The following is a 21,698-nucleotide window of genomic DNA, read 5'->3' on the forward strand; positions in this document are numbered from 1 at the left end:
CTGTTTCAGGTACACCTTATACACAGAACCAGAAGGTAATTTTATACACAGTATTTACATCATTTTGTGCATTACCCAAAGTGCTTGGAACCAGAAGTACAGTAGAGTCTCACTTATCCAACATAAACGGGCCGGCAGAACGTTGGATAAGCGAATATGTTGGATAATAAGGAGGCATTAAGGAAAAGCCTATTAAACATCAAATTAGGTTATGATTTTACAAATGAAGCACCAAAACATCATGTTAGACAACAAATTTGGCAGAAAAAGTAGTTCAATACGCAGTAATGCTATGTAGTAATTACTGTATTTATGAATTTAGCACCAAAATATCACGATATATTGAAAACATTGACTACAAAAATGTGTTGGATAATCCAGAACGTTGGATAAGCGAGTGTTGGATAAGTGGGACTCTACTGTATTTGGATATTTTTTAGAATAACTCACAGAATCATAGAGTTGAAAGAGACTCCAATGTCCATGCAGTCCAACAACCTTCTGCCATGCAAGAATACATTACTAAAACACTCCTGACAGATGGCCATCTTTAGGAACCCCCAAAGAATGAGACATGTGTTTGCATATATACATACACACACGCAGACGAAACCTAAATCTAAACATGCAATTAATTCATGTTTCAAATACACCTTTTACACGTAGCCTGTAGCTAATCCTATACACATTTCTGTGCATGAAATTAAGTTAATGTAGTGACCCATTAGAAAGCAAAGGACTTTCAGCCACCAATGTGAACAATTTGAAATTTTGGAATAATTGTAATTGCAGATATTACAGAAGATGACTAATATAGTCATCTTCTACCTTCTGCATGCTTATATGGAGGTGGCATCTCTACCAAGTTGAGTGTGTATATATATATATATATATATATATATATATATATGGTGTCAGAAGCGACTTGAGAATATACTGCAAGTCGCTTCTGGTGTGAGAGAATTGGCCGTCTACAGAGATATTGCCCAGGGGACGCCCGGATGTGTTGCTGGGAGGATTTCTCATGTCCCTGCAAGCTAGAGCTGACCGATGGGAGCTCACCCCGACTTGTGGATTTGAACCAGCAACCTTTAGGTCAGCAACACAGCCTTCAGGTCAGCAATTCAGCTGGCACAATGGTTTAACCCACTGTGCCACCAAGCTAAATAGAATTGAATAATCATCCTTATCCAGGCAAAGCAGGCTTTCCCCATTGTAACAGTAAACAAGCCTCATTTCCTGGAGACGTATGTTCTTTAGCATCCTTCTCTGGAATAAATATGTTCGTTATCAAAAACGGACAAATCACTTTTGTCCGCCCTTATCAGGAATACTATGTTTGCCTTCAAGTCACCTGTTGACCCCAAAGGATTAGATTCTTCCTTTGATTAGTCTAATTCTTCCTCTGAAATATAGTATCCAATGGTGCTTTCCCATCCAAGTGCTAGCCAGGACTGATCCTGCTTAGCTTCCAAAATCCAACAAGATCTGGTGCCATTAGGGTATTTCAGCCATAAATGTATTAAATCATGCTTATTTAATGACGGTATCAAAAACACTGTTCCGTAGTTTGTGGCCAAATTGCCTACCCCTGGAATGCTCTGAATGGGATACTTAATAAGCTAGTATTTATCCTTTCAGACCTGCCTCTGTGCCCCTGCTTCTCTTGATCACAATTCAGCTGCCATAGTTACATAGTTTTTTATTGGAACAGTATAGCTTTTCATTCAGTACACAAGCTGGTATTATCATATCCGTGTTGTGCCAAGAGACCATTTAAATGTGATCTCCCAGCTGTGCAGCCCTTACTGCAGGGATGCAAAGCACAATGTAACAGTCAGCCCTCCATATCCATGGATTCTGTATCCATCTATTCAACCATTCATTGATTGAAAAATAAAATCCAAAAAAACAAACCTTTATTTTGCCATTTTATGTAAGGCCCTATCTACACAGAAGTTTAACTGCATTTAACCGCATTATCTGAGTCTACACGGACCATATCATGCAGTTCCAAACATTATATGGCAGTGTAGATGGGGCCTAATGGACACTATATAGTGGATCTTGACCATCCATGAACTTTGGTATTCATGGGAGGTCCCATTGAATTGCCAACTATGGCATTCAAAATGTTGGATTGCAACTCCCAACAATGCTTGCAATCATGACCAAAATTATGCTGGGAGTCACAGCTCTACTTTATTCACTCCTGCCTCAGTGAATCAGAGGATAATGATAGAATTGTAAATTTTATATGCTATCATCTGTTTTAATGATTCTTACTTTTGGTATAAATGTGTATTTGTTTTGGGATTTGGGTGGGATGGGTATTTACTTATGTTTGTTTTACAGCATTGAATGTTTGCTGATTTTGTTGTTCACCACCCTTAGGAAGGATAGGAAGGTATATAAATAAAGTTGTATTTATTATTATTATTATTATTATTATTATTATTATTATTATATGAATTATTTACTGGTAACTTAAGGATAACAAACTTAAATGTGCTCACTGCACTTCTGCTCTTTGGCTAATAATGTTTGAAACATTGACTTTTAAGTGTGCTTCATTAACAAATGCAAAGTTTTTTTTATAAAGCACCATATTAACTCTCCAAAGATAATTGCATGAAAGTCTTCTGCTGCAGAGCAAATATAATGATGATAATTGCTGTGTGCCTTCAAGTAGTTTTTGACATGGCAATCTTTCATTGAACCTTTCATTGGGTTTTCTGAGGCTAAGAGCATGAGTGCCTCAAGGCCTTTCACTGGGTTTCCACAGCCAAGCAGGGATTTGAATCCTGTTCTCCAGAGTTATAATCAATTGCTCAAACATCATACTTTGGACAGTACATAATATATCAGAAGGGCAGGAGGCAGGCAATATACTTATAGGAAATATTAGTATGATGGACCTCAGAATGAAATCCCTTGAAAGGATGAGACAAAATTTGATTACCAAGGCTCTTGTGAAGGGCTTCAATACAAACAGTTATTTTAGGATTAATGAAGGCTATATTGAACACATGGAAGGAGTTTCTAAAAGATATTGGCCATGGCCCCAAGGTATCAAAATATAACAACAGGGTGTGATAATATTCTGACATTTGACTTCCATTTTCCTTTGTATACCAAATCCCAAAAGGACTCTTCCTCAAGAATCCCACTATTTCTACTCTGCTAATCTGACCTTCCGTTTATGATAAGGTCCAAAACCGTAATTCCCTTGTTGCCACCACCTCCTTCTAACCAATGGAATTGTCTAGAACAGTGATTCTCAAACTGTGCTCCTCCAGATGTTTTGGACTTCCCCACAATTCCTAACAACTGGTAAGCTGGCTGGGATTTCTGGGAGTTGAAGTCCAAAACACCTGGAAGAGCACAGTTTGAGAACCACTGGTCTAGAAGGCAAATGAAGAATATGTTGGCTCTTACATGCAAGAGGTCTCCTATCAATGCTATATCTCTCCTTTATGAACTTATGATCATTTTTTCTAGAAAGACATCATCCAAGTCTTCAATCTGATTTGTGGATGCTCTGTACAGAAAGTGAGAGTCCCAGTCGGGGGAGTGGGTAGTTTCATCTGTATTAACACCAAAACGTTGCATTTCAAGCTTGACCAGTCAAAATCCTGCCCCATTCCCCCCAAGAAAACAAAGCAGGGTTATAGGATGAAATATCACCAAACTATCCCTTTGGACTAGTAATGTTATTAATGTCCTTGCTGTTTGCAATTTATTTATTTATTTACAACATTTCTACCCCTCCTATCTCACCCGAGGGGACTCAAGGCGGCTTACAAAACTGGCAAAATTCAATGCCGATAATACAAACCACAGTAATAAAATAAAACATAAACATTTAAACACCTAAATATAATCAAATAAAAACAGTATACAAAATTTAAAACATAATATTGCTTACTTTAATTTAAAACATAATATTACTTACTCATTAGCATTGAATATCTGGCTTCCTTTCTGGGGGCATCCTTTGTTCATTAGTTGCCCTTGGCTCCCGTGTCTGGTTTTCAGAGTGTTGCTTCATATTTATTTACTTTATTTATTATTAACAAGATAATTTTACTGGAAATAAAAGACATAAGAACAGTGGTTCTCAACTTAGGGTCCTTGGATGTTTTTGGCCTTCAACTCCTAGAAATCCTAACAGCTGGTAAACTGGCTGGGATATCTGGTAATTGTTCGCCCTCATCCAATCTGACACAGCAGCCAGACACCGGTTCAGGACCTGAATGGCCTCCTTAGTGACAAGTGGGAAGGAGTGACAGAGCTGGACATCATCTGCGTACAGATGACACCGCACCCCGAAACTCCAAACTCCAAATGATCTCTCCCAGCGGCTTCATGTATATGTTGAACAACATGGGGGACAGTACTGATCCCTGCGGGACCCCACAAGACAATGGTTGTGGGGCCAAGCAGGTGTCCCCCAGTGACACCATCTGGGAACGACCCTCCAGGAAGGATCGGAGCCACTGTAAGACAGTACCTCCAAGCCCCATCCCGGCAAGGTGTCCCAGAAGGATACCGTGATCGACGGTATCGAAGGCCGCTGAGAGGTCCAGCAGAACCAACAGGGACACACTCCCCCTGTCCAGTTCCCGGCATAGATCATTGACTAAGGCGACCAAGGCTGTCTCGGTACCATGCCCCAGCCTGAAACCAGACTGCGCCGGATCCAGAAAATCAGTGTCTACCAAGAATGCCTGGAGTTGTGCAGCCACCACACATTCCATGACCTTGCCTAAAAAGGGGGGATTGGAAATAGGCCGATAGAAAAAAAAAAAAAAGGAAATAGGCCGATAGATGTCCAATTGAGTGGGATCCAGTGATTGGCTTCTTCAACAGCGGTTTGATCATAGCCAATTTAAGGCTCGCTGGAAAAATGCCTTCCCAAGGGAGACATTCACCACCACCTTCACCCACTCAGCCAATCCCCCTCTGGCTTCTCTCACCAGCCAGGATGGGCAGGGGTCTAGGATGCATGTGATTGACCTCACCTCTCCAAGCACCTTGTCCATGTCCTTAGGCTGAACCAATTGAAAAGAATCCATCAAAATAGGACAAGCAGATGCTCGTGCTACATCCTCGGAGACTGCCATTAATATGGTGTCAAAACCAGAGTGGATCAAAGTGACTTTGTCCGCAAAGAACCAGGCAAATGCTTCACAGCGGGCTGCCAAGTTGTCAGGGATCCCCTCTTGAGGGACGGGATATAACAAACCTCTGACAACTCGAAAAGCTCCCCCGGACGGTTCTGGGCATCACAATTCAAGAGGGATATTGACAAGCTGGAATGTGTCCAGAGGGACCATGTCCTCTGAGGGGCAGCTTAAAGAGCTTGGTATGTTTAGCCTGCAGAAGAGAAGGCTGGGAGGAGACATGATAGCCATGTATAAATATTTGAAAGGCTGTCATAAAGCAAAATGAGCAGGCTTGTTTTCTGCTGCCCTGGAGACTAAGGCCCCTTCCACACAGCTGAATAAAATCCCACATTTTCTTTAAACTGGAATATATGGTAGTGTGGACTCAGATAACCCAGTTTAAAGCAGATACGGTGGGATTTTCTGCCTTGATATTCTGGGTTATGTGCCTCTGTGGAAGGGACCTAGGACTCAGAGCAATGGGGTCAAATTACAGAAAAAGAGATTCCATTTGAACATTAGGAAGAACTTCCTGATCATAAGAGCTGTTCAACAGTGGAACTCGCTGCCTTGGAGTGTGGTGGAGGTTCCTTCTTTGGAGGCTTTTAAACAGAGGCTGGATGGTCATCTATTGCGGATGCTTTGACTGTGCTTTTCCTGCATGGCAGAGGGCTGGATGGGAAGGCCCTTGTGATTTCTTCCAGTTCTTTGATTCTGTGATTCTATGATTCTATGTAGCAAGTGACACCTCTTAATAGGAAACACAGTCATGTTTGCATTGAAGCTCTCTTATCTGAGCATGAATCCAACAAAGCCAATGATATGAAATTGTAGTGGTGATTCAGTGCTAAGTTAAGGTAGTTTGGTATGCTTTTGGAAATCTAGTTTGGTTATAGAGTTGTTCCATACTGCACAAAATATGATGGACGACAGTTCTTTCATCAGCGTTGAGCTAGTAAAATGTCTGCTATGTAAAGACCTAACATACACTAGTACCATTTGACAAATTTATCATACACTAGCACAATTTTACAAATAGGCCATACTCCTGTATGCTCTGTTATTTTATTAGCAGGACAATAGATAAGAATACTGAGGAGCAGTGCCCAATGTATGGGAAAACTAGTTGTGAAGCTAAGGGCAGCTTCCAGAAAACATGCTCTGGCTGTCTACAGAAGGGCTGTTACAAAGAATGGCGCATCACTCATAAGATAAACCACTCTAAAGAAACTTTACGTTTTGGGGCAAAAAAGAATGCCATAACTTCATTAACATTAGGTCTTCCAGCAAATAATGTTCCCCACCCCAATTTGCCCAATTGGGACAAGATGGACAAAACACTATGGTTTGGTTTTGTTTTCTGATGGGAATTATGCAATGTTCTTTATCTATTTATGTTACGATGCATGTTAAAAGATTAAAAATGTGGCTAAGATCAGGTCCCAGATTCTCAGCCTCAGGTGAAGTCAATAGCAATCCTCCTCTGAACAAATCTTGCCAAGAAAACCTTGTGATGGATTTGCCTTTGGTTTGCCCTAAGTCAGAAACGACTTGAAGGCAACAAAAATAAACACAAATATTTGTATCGGACCTCGCAGTTGTGTAGCAAGTACCTTGAATTGTACAATGGCAAATCAGTTCCCTACCCACTAGTTGAAAGTGTGTGAGAGAGGAGAAGCTATGGTACATGCTTACAAGAACGATTGACTACACTATGGCTGGTTTTCCATAACCTCTAAGGAAACAACCAACCTCTTGTGCAATGATTTTTCTACTAGCCTAATGCCCTAACAAGAATCTGTCCTTTCTATTTACATTTTTCAAAGAAAGCTATGGCCAGGGCCGGCCCCACCATAGAGGCCACGTGACGGCGCCGCCTCGGGCGCAGGTCCCGGGGGGCGCCGTCAGGCTGGGCGGGAGGCGGGGCACCGCTCTGACAGTGCCCCGCCGCCCGACCAGTGCGCCCTGGCCTTGTGGCTCCCTCTTTCGCCGCCCAGGGAGGGGAGGAGGGATCCCATCCTCCCCTCCCCGGGCGGCGAAGCCTCCCTCTTTCCAACCCTGGCCGCGCCTCCCACCCAGCGTGGGAGGCGGGGCCAGGGCACGCTGGGTGGGAGGCGGGGCCAGGGCGCAGGAGGCGGGGCCGGCGGGGGGCGCTTTTCAGCACCCCCGCTTAATATTTAAATTTATCTCTGACCGGCCCTGGCTATGGCTTTCAACTTTTCTTAAAAGAAAAGAAAAGAAATGGAAGGGAGAATGTGAAAGAGAACCTTTCAATTATAAAACCAAACCTTGATGCCTTGACTAAAAATATTAAAGGGGTTTCAGTCTCTAGAGTGCTAGTTAACACTCGGTGCCACTGGTGCCATGAAAGCTCTGGGCTGGGCAGGAGGGGCAATCAAAGCAAGGCACGAAGCAACTTAGTATAACACCTGAACTCCAGTCCCTTTTCCTTCTCTCCCTCCCCTCCCAAGGTTATTTGGGTTCTTTATTCACAATTCCAGAGGCTCTTGTTTTTAAAAGTAATAAGGCAGAATGTAACCATGACAATGATGTTTTGTTGCTTGGAAGGGCTATAATTAAAAATGGGAAACATCTGTGGCAGCTCCTGAGATTGTTTTCTGGGAGGACTTGAGGCCTCTGTCTTTTTATTACGCTGACTTCACTGGGACTAATTAGGGTGCACCCATGCATATGCAATGTGTCGCACAAGAGGGCACCAGATCTTAATTAGGTCTCCCCACCCCCACCCCCACCCCCTTGCATTGACTGTGGCAAATTAATATGGCATTAAGAATTCATATTTACATTGACTAGAATGGACTGCTGTCAATTACCCAATTCTCTTGTGGGATGCGCCCATTTTATCTTTCCATCAGTAAACTATTTGTATTCCAAGCCAGTGTCATCTGGTTGAAAACATGGGAATTATGGCACTAATGCCCATAACGTCACAATAGAAGTTCTACCGTCCATATAGAGGTATGAAACTAATATGTTTCATACATGTGTCTATTTTTGATGTTTTTTTATAGTTTTAATTGTTTAATCTACAGATGTATGTTTTTATTTAAATATGTGATATATTTTTTATATATGTAAGGCTTTAATTTTGCCTTTTATTATGTTGTAAACCGCTTTGAGTCCCCCCAGGGGTGAGAAAAGCGGTATAGAAATGCACTTAATAATAATAATAATAATAATAATAATAATAATAATAATAATAATAATAAGAACAACAACAACACAGGCTCATGAGTCACATGTTGGGAAAAAGGAGTACAGGATTCTCCATCAGCAAGCCAAGTATGTTTTGGAGTCCTGTTTGTTTATAAATACCCCGGGATTTTGGTTTTTTGGCAGCTGAGTTGAATTTCCTGCCAAATTCATCATATTGTTGGGTAGGGGCGTTAATGCACCAAATAAGAATTCAGCTCCCTCCAAATGAAAATTTCCTTTAGTCCCCACATTTCTGGCATTGTGGCAATTGATTTTCAGTGTCTCACTCTCACTTACTATCTCATTTTCATGGGTTGTCATTACGTAGTAATACTGTGGAAATCCAAAGGCTTCCTGTTTGAAGTATTTTATTTGGCAGCTAATCCCTACTGTTTATAGGGTGTATCAATGTATTTTTAATAAGGATAGGAAGTGCAGATTTTCTTTTTTTGGTGCCCCATTTTTCATCAAGTGGTTATGCTCATCTTATCTCCAAACACATCTTCTTTTAATGCCCCATGTCTATTCTAATCTTTTGTTGTCTCCATTTTTGTCAAAATAGAGATTACAGTCTTCTTGGAATCAAAAACACTTCTGTTTTGCATCCCGTATTCAGTAAAGTGCTGTAGATTTTGATGCTGCTCTGTAACAAATTGATAATTAAAGTATTTTATAATCCCTCGATTAGAGTTCACTATTACCTCTGTATCTGCTGGAGATGTTTTCCAGGATGACTCGTGGATACTCAGAAATTATGAATATTGGTAAACTCTGTATTTCTTTCTTTTTTTAATGATTTTTATTCAAATTTTCTTTTGTGTACATAGGTTAAAAAGGATAGGGTAAGTGAGGAAAGGATGGTAATGGGATTGGGATACAACAAGAAAAAAAGGGGATTGGGTAAGGGTTAACAGGATTATGGGGAATAAAGGGTGCTGTTTGGTCTTCCACTTTCTGTCCTTTGTAGTTTAAATTTCATTTCTTGTTCATTTTCCCTTTATAATCTGGTCTAGTTCACAATATCCATTCTCGGGTTCACCTTTTGTTTATTTTTCCTTTGATTTTTTTCTTATATTCTTCATATTTTTCCCAGTCTGTACGTTTTATTGCCTTTCCTCTACTTAATTTAATTAAGTATGTTATTTTATCTATATCATATATATCATCCAATTTCTCCAACCATTGTTGTTTTGTTGGGATTTCTTTTTGTTTCCAATATCTCGCAAAGGTTATTCTTGCGGCTGTCACTGCATAAGTAAAGATAATGTCCTCATTTTGATTAAAATTTATCATATTTTTGTCTTATTTCTTTTTGGATTGTTAATTGGTATTGTCCATTCTTTTTTATTAAAATTTCTTTATATTTTGGCCAGCTTGTCCATACCAAAAAAAATTCTGGTTAGCCTCTATAGGTGATATACATAGGGGTATTTTGATGTAAATCTTTTCCTTGTATCTTTCCCATACTTTTATTAATGAGGACCTGATAAAATGGTTTCCAAAATTTTTCTCCACTAACCTTTTTTTTGTACCAGAGATATCCATGCCAGCCTCGTCTCAAGTCAAAACTTTCCAATGCCAGAATATTGTCTTTTTTCAATGTTGCCCAGTCTTTTATCCACGTCAAGACACATGCTTTGTAGTATAGTTTCAAATTTGGGAGTCCAAATCTGCCTCTTTTCTTTTCATCTGTCATTATTGTATAATTTATTCTTGATTTTTTCCCCTTCCATATGAATTTTGCTATTTCTTTATTCCATTCCACAAATATTTTATTATTCTGTAATATTGGCAAGTTTTTGAATAGATACAAAAATTTTGGTAACACATTCATTTTAATTGTTGCTATTCGGCCCAGAAGGGAAATTTTCAAATGTTTCCAATTTTGAAGATCCTTTTTGATTTCATTCCATTTTAATTTATAATTATTCTTCAATAATTGTGCATTCTTTGCCGATAGCCAAATCCCCAGATATTTAATTTTTGTTACTACAGTAGAGTCTCACTTATCCAATATAAATGGGCCGGCAGAATGTTGGATAAGCGAATATGTTGGATAATAAGGAGGGATTAAAGAAAAGCCTATTAAACATCAAATTAGGTTATGCTTTTACAAATTAAGCACCAAAACATCATGTTATACAACAAATTTGACTGAAAAAGTAGTTCAGTATGCAGCAATGCTATGTAGTAATTACTGTATTTACAAATTTAGCACCAAAATATCACAATGTATTGAAAACATTGACTACAAAAATGCGTTGGATAATCCAGAACGTTGGATAAGTGAGTGTTGGATAAGTGAGAATCTACTGTATTTGGATATCTGTCTTGTCCTCTATTTCTTCTTGATTCTTCTTTGATATATTTTTTGTTAAGATTTTTGTTTTCTTTTTATTTAGATAGAAGCCCGCCACTGATCCATATTCTTCTATTTTCTTTATCCACTGTTGAATTTGGGACTTCGGATTCTCAATAATACAGATAAGGTCATCAGCAAATGCCCTCATTTTAAATTCATAATTTGCTACTTTTGTTCCTTTTAACTGGTTATTATTTCTGATGCTCCTTATTAAAATTTCCATTGCAAAAATAAAAATTAGAGGTGAAAGTGGGCAACCCTGACGTGTTCCTTTGTTAATCTGTATTTCTTTTGTATATTGTACATTTACTAAATTTTTTGCTTTTTGTTCAGTATAGATTGCATCAATAGCATTATAGAATTGGTGTCCTATATCAATCTCTTTAAATAATAGTTTAATAAATGTCCAGTTTAAATTATCGAATGCCTTTTCCGCATCGATCGATAATAGGGCAAGTTCTTTTTGATGATACATTTCATAGTATTCTAAAACGTCTACTATGCATCTTATGTTTTCTTTCATATATCTTCCCGGAAGAAATCCCTTTTGTTCTGGCCCTATCCAAGTATTTAGAAATTCTTTAAATCGATTTGCCAATATATTAGTAAAGATTTTGTAATCCACATTTAGCAAGGATATAGGGCGATAATTTTTTACATCTGTTTTATCTGTGTCTGCTTTATATATTGTAATAATATCCCCTTCTTTCCAAGATTCAGGAATAGTTTTCTTTTCCAAAGCTTGATTCATTATAATTTTTAAAAAAGGGAGTTATCTCATCTTTCATGACTTCGTAAAAACTTGCTGTGTAACCATCCAGTCCCGGAGCTTTGTTGGGTTTTAAATTTTTTATTGCCTTCTTAATTTCCTCTTTTGTAATTTCCTTATTAAGATATTCTCTTTGGGTTTCTGTAATTTTGTCTAATTTTTGTTCTCCTAAATAAATTGATATCTTATCTGGATCTTCTTCCTTTTGATTATATAATTGGCTATAATAATTTCTAAATTCCTCTCTTATTTCTTTATCCATCGTATATTCTTTCTCTATGCCTTTAATTTTTATTATTTGTTGTTGTTGCTTTTTCTTTCTTATCTTCCTTGCCAACCAAGCCCCCGGCTTATTAGCATTTTCAAAATTATATTGTTTCACAAATTTTAATGACTTCACTATCTTTTCCAGTTCTAGATTATGTTTATCTCTTTTTAATTTTCCTAATTCATTTATTATTTTTTGATTCTTGGGATTTTGTTTAAGCATCAATTCATATTTATCTATTTGCTTATTTATTTGTTCTATTTTAAAATTCCTTTTTTGTTAACTCTTGCTTTCTGCTGTATGAAGTGACCCCTCATTACAGCTTTGTATGAGTCCCATACTGTTTGTTTTGTTACATCGTCTTTGTCATTTATTGCAAAAAAATCCTTTGTCAATTTCTTATTTTCTAATATTTCTTCTTCAGATTTTATGGGATTATCATCTAGTCTCCACCTCCAAGCATTCCTTTTGTAATTCATTATCAGTTCCAGTGGGCTATGGTCCGATTTATCTCTTGACAGAATATTTATCTTATCCATTTTGGTTATCAGTGAATTTGTGGCCCAGATCATATCGATTCTGGACCACGATTTGTGTCTATTTGAATAGTACGTGTAATCTCTTGTGTTTGGGTTTTTGATTCTCCATGCATCCTGAAGATCCAGCTCTCTTTTCAAGTTTAGGAAATTTGTTGGAAGTTGGCCAATTTTTTCTTTACTCTTCCTGTTTGTCTTTCTCGATTTATCCATTTTTTGATCTGTCACCCCATTAAAGTCTCCTAAAATGATTATATGGTCTGTGCTTACTTTTGAAATTTGTTCTCTTAAATTGTTTGCAAATTGTGTTTTGGGTCCATTTGGGGCATATATATTGCAAATAAGGATTTTCTCTTGATTAATTGTTATTTCCACTGCCACCACCCTTCCCTCCGAATCTTTTAATTTCAATTATGCTGGGATACTCTCATTAATATATGTGACCACCCCTCTTTTCTTGTTCAAATTGGCTGAAAAAAAATCTTTTCCCATTCTTTTGTTTTTCAGGTGGGCCACATGTTTTTGGCAAATATGCGTTTCTTGAAGGGCCACAATATCAAATTTTCCTTTATTAATTTGCTTAATGATACTTTTTCTTTTATTCGGAGAGTTGATCCCATTTACATTGTTTATGTATATTTTTAACTGGCGTGTTATTTCACTTTTCATCTTGACTGATTTCATTTATCTGATCCACCTCTTCTTCTTCATCCGTAATATCCAAGTCTTGAAGTCTTGCCTCAGCTCCTAATACTTCCTCTTCTGGTGAGTTGTGTCCCGGTCTTTTTGGTTTTTTCTTTTTTGCTGAGGGTGATGTTGAAGGTCCGCGGTCTGTGTCTTTTTTAAGTACTTTGTGAAAGGCTTTTGTTTTGTCCACCAAAGTTAACCAGTGTTTTTCATTTCTGTAAGTCACCATTATTCCCTCTGCCTTTTCCCATCTGAAACAGATTTTTTGTTTCTTCAATTCATCTGTTGAGAAGAAATAATTTATTCTTTTGTTCAATGTTGTCAGCGGGAACTCCTTCAAGATCACAATTTTTATCTCTTTATGATGTATTGGTTTCTTACTATTCTGTATTAATATTTCATCCCTTATTCTCTTTCTTGTAAAATGTACAATCACATCCCTAGCCACTTTGTTCTTCTTTGAGTAGTTTGTCTGGATTCTATAACATCTACCTACTTCCATTTCTAACTTATGTGGAGGGGTTTGTAAAAGATCGGCAGTTAATTTTAATATTGTTTCTCTTATGTCCTCATTCTCTTCTTGAATATTTCTAAATCGGAGTTGAAATTCTAATTCACATTATTCTAATCTTTCTTGTAGCTTCTCTATTTTTGAATTCTTAATTTCTAGACCTTCTATTTTTTTCTTAATTTTATCTTGAGATTTTTCCAGTTTTGCACTGTTTTGTTTTAATTCTTTTATATCTTCAAGTGACCTTCTCATTTCATCCTTCAGTTGACCAATTTCCTCTTTTATTTCTGCTCTCAGTTCTAACATTTGTTTTTTGTATTCTTCTGATCTTTTTTGGACTTCTATTTGGTAGTTTTCCTGTTTTTCAGCCAGTTTCTGAATTTCCTTCAAAAGGTCTTTCATAGATACATTCTCCGATGGTATTCTTGTCATACCTTTATCTTTCTCCATTTTTAATTTAGGTCCTGCCATTTTTAGTTCAGTCCAGTGGTTTTCTCCTAGTTATTTCTTGTTAAATTATATGTCTGCGTGTTCTTTATCTCACCAGGCCTTATCTCTTCCTCTCTTCTGTCGCTCTTCTTCTTTCTTCTGTTCTTCTAATCTGTTCTTTTTTCTATCCTCCGCTCTCTGTTGTCTTGCCTCTATCTGTCTTTCAGTCCTTTTATAACTTCTCCTGCTTTCCGTATCCATGGAGAGCTCTTCCCATATCCTTAGGTTTTAATCAATTAACCCGGCAGTCTTTGGTCATCTGTAGCGTCTTTTCTCTATGCTCTTCAGCCTCCTGTCCGTCCTCCTTTATATTCCGTGTATGCTTTCCTCTTCCTTTTCCGGTATTTATCAGGTTATTACTTGGATAGGAGGCTCAAGTTCCTAGTTCCGCCCTTACTTCCGCCCTTAGTCCTCTTTATTTTCGTCTCTCTCCAGCTTTCCCAGTCCCCGGATAGCTTCAATTCGCCACTTCTGCCCTGGGATTGTGCTCTGCAATTTGTGTCCTTTCCGGATTTTCTCTTCCTCTCTCGTATTGTTTATGAAGAAGAGCGATGGTAGACACAACAATATGGTTCCCAAGGTCGCACGTCGTCGCCTTGGTTAGTACTTTTAAATTCAGCCTCTCCTCTTCTGTATATTTCAGTCCTTTCCAGTCTATTTTGCCGCTTATAGCGTTCACTTTTTCAGTACTCCCAAGTATCCTCTTTGCTTTAATTTTGGACCTCCCAAAACCCATAGTTTCTATAGCCTTTATTTTCATAAACTCCTAGTCCTTATCTCCACATAGAATAGAAAGCTTTTTCTTTGGGAAAGCACTTACTTCTCCTGCCGTTGTGGCTTGTTAGTTCTTCTTCTTTTCTTCAAATTTAAAATGGGCCGGCTGGCGGAATTTGCAGGGTTTTCGCCCTGCTTCTCTCCTCCCGGACTGCGCCCTCCGCGACACACCGGATCCGGCAGGACACTCGCCTTTTAGCAGTGCCTCGGATCGACTGTTGCCGCCTCGGAGGCTTGCATCCCTCCCTGACTCGATCTGCAGGGAGAGGGGAGCTAAAAGCTCTACCCATCCGGCGAATGGAGATGGCTTGCTAGGAGCCCCTAGCAAGTCTTGCCCACTGCCATCGTTGCCCACCGGAAGTCCAGTAAACTCTGTATTTCAATTACTGTATATTTGGGCTGGAAACACACCATAGAACCACACTGGAGGAACTAGAGAGGCCCACAAACACTTCTGAGGGGGACAGTGTTTTTGGAGAGTCGAATCTTTTGGATATCGAATCTTTATTAGATTCTTTCGGATGGCCACAACTATGCAATCCACTTTGAGAGTTGAGACATAAGGGTATATTGTTCTACAAAATGTACCAGAAATATTTACCCCAGAGGACTAAATTCCTACCGATTAATTTGATTCTGAAATGCTTGCACTAAAAATTTGCAGTGGAAATTAGGTCCACGTATCTCCAAATTAATCTGTGATTATTTCTCCATGTTGGCTTCTGTAGAGATACATGGAAGTATATCTGTTAATAAGATCTTCACATTTCCAGTAATTGAATAGTACATGGAACTGGAGAACAATTGTCAATGTATGGAAAAAGATACCAGTCAATTTTGAATTGATCAGCCACCATACAGCTCATACAGCTCACACATAGTGAGTTAACATAGTACAGTAGAGTCTCACTTATCCAGCACTCACTTATCCAACGTTCTGGATTATCCAACGCATTTTTGTAATCAATGTTTCCAAAACATCATAATATTTTGGTGCTAAATTAATAAATACAGTATTTACTACATAGCATTACTGCGTATTGAACTACTTTTTCTGTCAAATTTGTTGTATAACGTGTTGTTTTGGTGCTTAATTTGTAAAATCATAACCTAATTTAGTATTTAATAGGCTTCTCCTTAATCTCTCCTTGTTATCCAACATATTCGCTTATCCAACGTTCTGCCGGCCCGTTTATGTTGGATAAGTGAGACTCTACTGTAATTAAAAGCAATTTCTAAAAATTGCAGTCTGTCATTATAAGTTTCCTGGTTGGAAAAGTGGCATTTTTGCTTAAAATTGAGATTTAATCATCATCATCAGCATCATCATCATCGTAGTAGTAGTAGTAGTTACTCCATCTATATCATTTTTTAAAATCACAGACATTCTATTTGGAGCTGCTCTGTGGTACAGAAAGGTTACCTGTCTGGCAAAACTTGCCTTCTGTTGTAGCTTACCTTCAAATTCTTCCTTCTGTTGTATCTTCCTATTTTGTTAATTAACAAATGAAGCAATGACCAATGCTTAGCTGATAGGTAACATCATATGCAAAGAAATGTTTTTACTTTATTTTAAAAATAGTTAATGTTAATCATATTTTCACACCAAGACAGCCATTGTTAACCTCTCTGTCATTCCAAGCATGAGCATCATAAATCACATTTTGAAAATATGAGTCCAGGCAAGACTGCCTGTATTCCAACTTGCTGTTTCAGGGAAGAAGAAATATGTGTCATCACTTTGACTTCACTAAACATCAGTGCTCAGTAAATTTGTGTTGCATATATAAGGTTGTATAAGGTTCCAAGGACTCTGTCTTTATAGAAGTCACGATGATCTATGTAGGAAAAGCACAAATATTTTAAATGGAAAACGTAAGAAAAATATGTAGAAAATAATGTATGGACATAGTCATTTCGATTGCTAGTAGTAGCAACATCATAAGGCAAACTAGTTTGAAGTTGGGTCAATGTCTATCTTGAAAGTAGGCTTTGTTCAGAGTTCAAGATTTATTTATTTTTTGTGACAGGAGCAATTTGAGAAACTGCAAGTCACTTCTGGTGTGAGAGAATTGGCTGTCTGCAAGGACATTGTCAAGGGGATGTCTGGATGTTTTTGATATTTTTACCATCCTTGTGGGAGGCTTCTCTCATGTCCCTGCATGGAGCTGGAGCTGATAGCAGTGGTTCTCAACCCGGGTTCCCCAGATGTTTTTGGCCTTCAGCTCCCAGAAATCCTAACAGTTAGTAAACTGTCTGGGTTTTTTGGAAGTTATAGGCCAAAAACATCTGGGGACCCCAGGTTGAGAACCACTGTGCTAGATGGAGATCATCCGTGCTCTCCCCAGGGTGGATTCGAACCAGCAACCTTCAGGCCAACAACCTAACCTTCAAGTCATCAGTCTTGCCGGCACAAGGGTTTAACCCACTGCGCCATCAGGGGCTCAAGATGGTTGCTTATAAAAGTCTGAAAAATCTGCACAATAATAACACTAGTCAAACTTTGCTGTTATAACATAATCTTGTCGTGTTTTACCTTAGGAAAACTTTGAACTTGGTTTCAGATTTTTAAAAATGAAACAAAGGCAAGTTGTAATAACTCTTCAACTTTACAGGAAGTTAACACCAACACTGATTTCTACAGTTTTTGGTCTCTTCTTGGTTACTACCATGAACTTCAGATTTATCTATGAATGAGAGAGCTCCAGGTAACCCTATCTACTCAGGAGATTTTTCTACCTGCAGCTTAAGCTTGATCTACATTGCCAGTTTCAGAATGTAGATCAACTGCATTGAACTGGATTATATGACTCTATACTGTCATATAATGCTATCCGATGCAGTTAATCTGCATTCTGAAACTGCATTATATGGCTTTGTCGATGGGGCCTCACTTTAACCACATTAGCTCCTGGTGGAATTACAACAAGTGAGAGGAACAAAATGAGCCCTGCCACATTGCCTATTGGTTCTTTGAATAGTGTAAATTCGAAAGCACAACATGTTGTTATTGTTGTTTTGTCCAACCAATAATAGAATTTGTTTCACCAGACTGGATGAATAAATGATTGGTTTATTGAAGTTTGAATTTTAGTCACTTAATCTAGTGCTTTCTCCTTGAAAAGTACCTTTACTTGGCTGGATAAACATGTTAACCTGTAAACAGTTGTAAGATGTTGTTGTAATTGTTGATGTGTGCCTTCAACTCATTTTTGACTTATCTTGATCCTAAGCCAACCCCGTCATTGGGGTTTCTGAGGCTAAGCACTTGGGATTTCCCCAAGATTACCCAGTGGATTTTCATAGCTGAGCAGGGATTCAAGCCCTGTTCTGTAAAGTCTTACTACCACAACAGATGGACAAAATTGCCTCTCGTATGGTGCTCCCTCTTCACTTGTGGCACGGAGCCCGTCAGAACCCATCCCACGACGCAGATCTCCTTCCGGCAGAGCTCCGTGGCACAATTGAGGAGGGAGTGTTGGCAACACAAGAAGCTTCCTGTGTTGCATAGGCAACAATGGGAGGAAGCCCAGTGGTGAATGCTATCCCCCCATGGGATGGGGTGAGGGGGAAGCTGGGATTCCCCAGGCCCCCATCCAGGCCCTGCTGCATTTGCCACGATTTGTGGCAAATCCCAGTCTTAATGTGATGAAGTCCTTAGTCCAATGCTGAAACATTATACCATGCTGATTTCATCATATCTGTTACACTTCTCAACATCTTTGCCTGTGATTGATGTGACCAAAATCCTGGTTCAAAGCAAAGTCTCTCTTACTTTTAAGTTTAATATATTCTACCCACAAATATACACATATATACTTTACACAAGCAGACTTCCATTTGCACAATGTGACTTCCATCTCTCTCAATTCCCAGGAGCCCCATCCCACCATAAAATCTGTCATGGAGGGTCTGGGATGTTGCAAAGGAAAGGAAAATTGTCACTCCCCATGTTCCGTTGATAGAAGGTGCTCCATTAATGGAAATGCTTACTTGGATATTGCCTTATATACGTATTTAGCAAGGTTTACCAGTACAATTTCTAAAGACCAGCATCTTTTTCCTTGGCAACAAAATAGGTTGTGTGAGAATTTTTAATTAAAGTGGGAGGGAGGGGAGGAATGAACAGTGCAAATGACATTATATATGTGGTCTATTTTTCTCTGTTCTTTATTCACTTAGTGTTTTTGTCTGTTTTCTACAAATATAATTTGTCAGTCACTGGAGGATCTGAAATTTGATTTAAGTTACACAGAGTTACACAAAGCATAGAACAACACACTCTGTATAGTTATAGTTTAGACCATTAAAATTTTTTGCTGTCCTGCGGATAAGAGCGCTGCATAGCTAAACGCCATTGCTGGTCTTTCAGAAGAGCTCTTAAAATGTTTACTGTTGCTTCTACTTCTTTTCTCCCTTTGCTTTCAGAGTCCTGGAGCAGTTCGTTCTGGAGTTTCTGACTGCGCTCTGGGATGAAATCCTGACAACCACAAAGTTCCTATAGACTGTGGGTTATCAAACTGTCGACTCCCACAACTTCTTGAGAGATTTCTTCCTTTTGATTCATATGTAACATATATAAGTATGCGCATAGGGATACTGCATCTTTTACTTAGATATCTCTTGCTTCATAAACAATAGACTGGAAAAAAATTGTACAAAGGAAAAAGATGTTTTTTTCCAGATGTCGTTCAATATATTGCTATGACTTATACCATATTGATACTTATATACAAAACTTTAAGTTGTCTCTTAGAGATGCATGGAAGCATTTAATATAACAGTTTGAAAGTATCCCATTTACCACCAAAATCTTGGCTCATGTCAGTCTCTTGAATAAAATGTGACTGCATGATGAATATAATAGAAATTATTTGGAATGTTGGTTAAGATTTACTAAAACTGGTAATATAGTCTTTTTGTGGCTTAACTGGGGAGCACCAGGTCCAGGGACCTGGTGGAGATAGCAGCAGCAAAAGTCTTTAAAACAGTGGTGTTAGGCAGTTAGTGTGCAGTGCTTATGGGTGCTAGTTTCTGCGGTTTATCCTGTGTTCTTCTTTTCTTGGGTTGTGTTTTACTTTTGTTTTCTCGTTCTCGATTTTGCCTTCTTGCTTCCCGGCCTCTGTTTTCCTGACTGGTTTCCTTGCTTTCTCCCCTCTTTGGCTTTTTCCTCCTTTCCTTTCTTCTTCCTGCAATAGACGGTTATAGTACACAATAAGAGATAATTTTTTTCAGAAAGCATAGTTATTTACCCCCATAAAAATCAGAGGTGATAAAATTCTGCATTCTTAGTTCAGAAAAGGGGGGGGGGGACACAGACCCTAACATAGATCCATTTCCGATGTATCAGATACATCAGGAGTGATAGCAGACAATGGCAGAAGATAGCCTCGGCCCTTGACGAACTACACTTATTTTGTTCTTTAAAATATATAAAAACAATGTATTTATTTCCTCAATATCACCATACCTGAAATTTGGCATCCTTTTTAGTCAGCATTCATTAAAAAAACAGACTGTCATGATTTGTCCAGCCTTATATTTTCCGCTATAGTCAGTAATGAGTAACACAGATGATCTATTCACACCTATCTATAAACACATAGGCACACTCTCAGACTAGTTACAATTAGCTATTCAAGTTGTGTGTTTATTTGGAGCTTGAGCCACTTATGTGTACAAACTATGGAAAGCAATATGCATAGAAAGTTTAAGAGTTAGAAAATTATTTACAGTGTACTGGTTGTGATGCTTCTTTAATGATGTGGCTTAAAATAATGTGATTCCTACAAGGTAGATCCGCCCCGCCCCCCAATAATAATTAGAGAACAAATCATGACAAACAAATAATTGCCCTGATTCAAAACAACCTGAACAGTTTACATTGCTTTACGTGAACTAACAATTGAGATCCACTAAGAGGCACCATTGAGCTACAGTCTCTTACGATCTGCACAAAGTGGAATTCTTTATTAAGAGAAAGATTAAAGGAGAGTGAAGACAAGCATTACACTTGTTCTGGCTGTATACATTCTGCATACATATTCCCTCTTTTCTCCCATTGTTTATGTTTTCGAGATCAGTCTGGTTTACTATATTGAAAGTTCACAAGGATGGACTTGTGCCAGCTTACGCCTTATGATCAGTGGTGGTATTTAGTAGCAGAAACGCTGATGTGATGACTTACTAGGTCTTATTGCTTAACTCATAGAGAACAAAAAACATGAATGTAAGAATAAACAGATATGATATCAAGACAATATGTTGACCAGCATGGAAGAGATGTGATGGATAAACTCCCATAGACAGTGGGACATTGATCCAAATTTTTTGATTACAGATTGGAGCATTTTGCAGTTTGGCTATATTTTTCAATAATCTAAACCGTGTAAAAGGGAAGCATTGTATTGAAAAGATCAGTTGTTTCTCCAGCTATTCACAGTGAATTCCTTATTTGTTTACAAACGAAAATCAAAATAGGCATTTCACTTTACATCCAATGAGTTTCTTCCATCCCAGCATGATCAGCTGGAAATTTAGTCCCCAATGTGATGATAGCATGGGTCTCTATGGCGGAAAGCTTAGGTGAGGTATACATAGCCTATAGGACTTGTGTCATCTTGCCCTTACCCCTGTAAAAACCATTAGTCAGTATGGCACAAAAAGGAACAAAATATTTGTAATTCTGGTTAAAACATCCATGATAGATTTTTAGAAAAAGAGAGCCATCTAGAAGAGTCAGCATTTCAAAACATAACCAAAATGCACAACCTCTGAAGTGATTCTTGTTTTGCTCCTGGGTCAGCTCTGCACTACCTATAGTCCATTAATGCAATGTTACGTAAATCCTGGGCTCCTTTCTCATTTCCAAGAAGAATGACCAATTTTCTGGAGAGAAGCCAGCTTCCAAATACACTC

General features: G+C 38.4%; 2 protein-coding genes across 6 annotated transcripts in view; one reads left to right on the forward strand and one right to left on the reverse strand.

Moving 5' to 3' along the window:
- Positions 1-21,698, forward strand: part of echdc1 (ethylmalonyl-CoA decarboxylase 1) — a 108,438-nt gene that overhangs the window by 59,144 nt on the left and 27,596 nt on the right. For 3 of the 5 annotated variants that reach the window (XR_010005625.1, XR_010005623.1, XR_010005626.1), the window contains exon 6: positions 10-35. Coding sequence is in view for 1 of the 5 variants with exons in the window: in XM_062978967.1 (XP_062835037.1) it covers positions 10-35; positions 19,209-19,240 (58 nt within the window). In the remaining 4 variants the exon portion in view is untranslated. Of the gene's footprint in view, positions 1-9; positions 36-19,208; positions 19,651-21,698 lie in introns of those variants that run through there. The other 2 variants (XR_010005628.1, XM_062978967.1) reach the window with 2 other exon arrangements.
- The window catches only part of rspo3 (R-spondin 3), a 67,978-nt gene continuing 65,200 nt past the window's right edge, over positions 18,921-21,698 (reverse strand). The window contains exon 5 of the mRNA XM_008122349.3: positions 18,921-19,969. Coding sequence (XP_008120556.1) covers positions 19,785-19,969 — 185 coding nt within the window. The 3' untranslated portion in view covers positions 18,921-19,784. The remainder of the gene's footprint in view (positions 19,970-21,698) is intronic.

Source organism: Anolis carolinensis, chromosome 1 (assembly GCF_035594765.1).
Source record: "Anolis carolinensis isolate JA03-04 chromosome 1, rAnoCar3.1.pri, whole genome shotgun sequence".
Classification (NCBI taxonomy): Eukaryota; Metazoa; Chordata; class Lepidosauria; order Squamata; family Dactyloidae; genus Anolis; species Anolis carolinensis.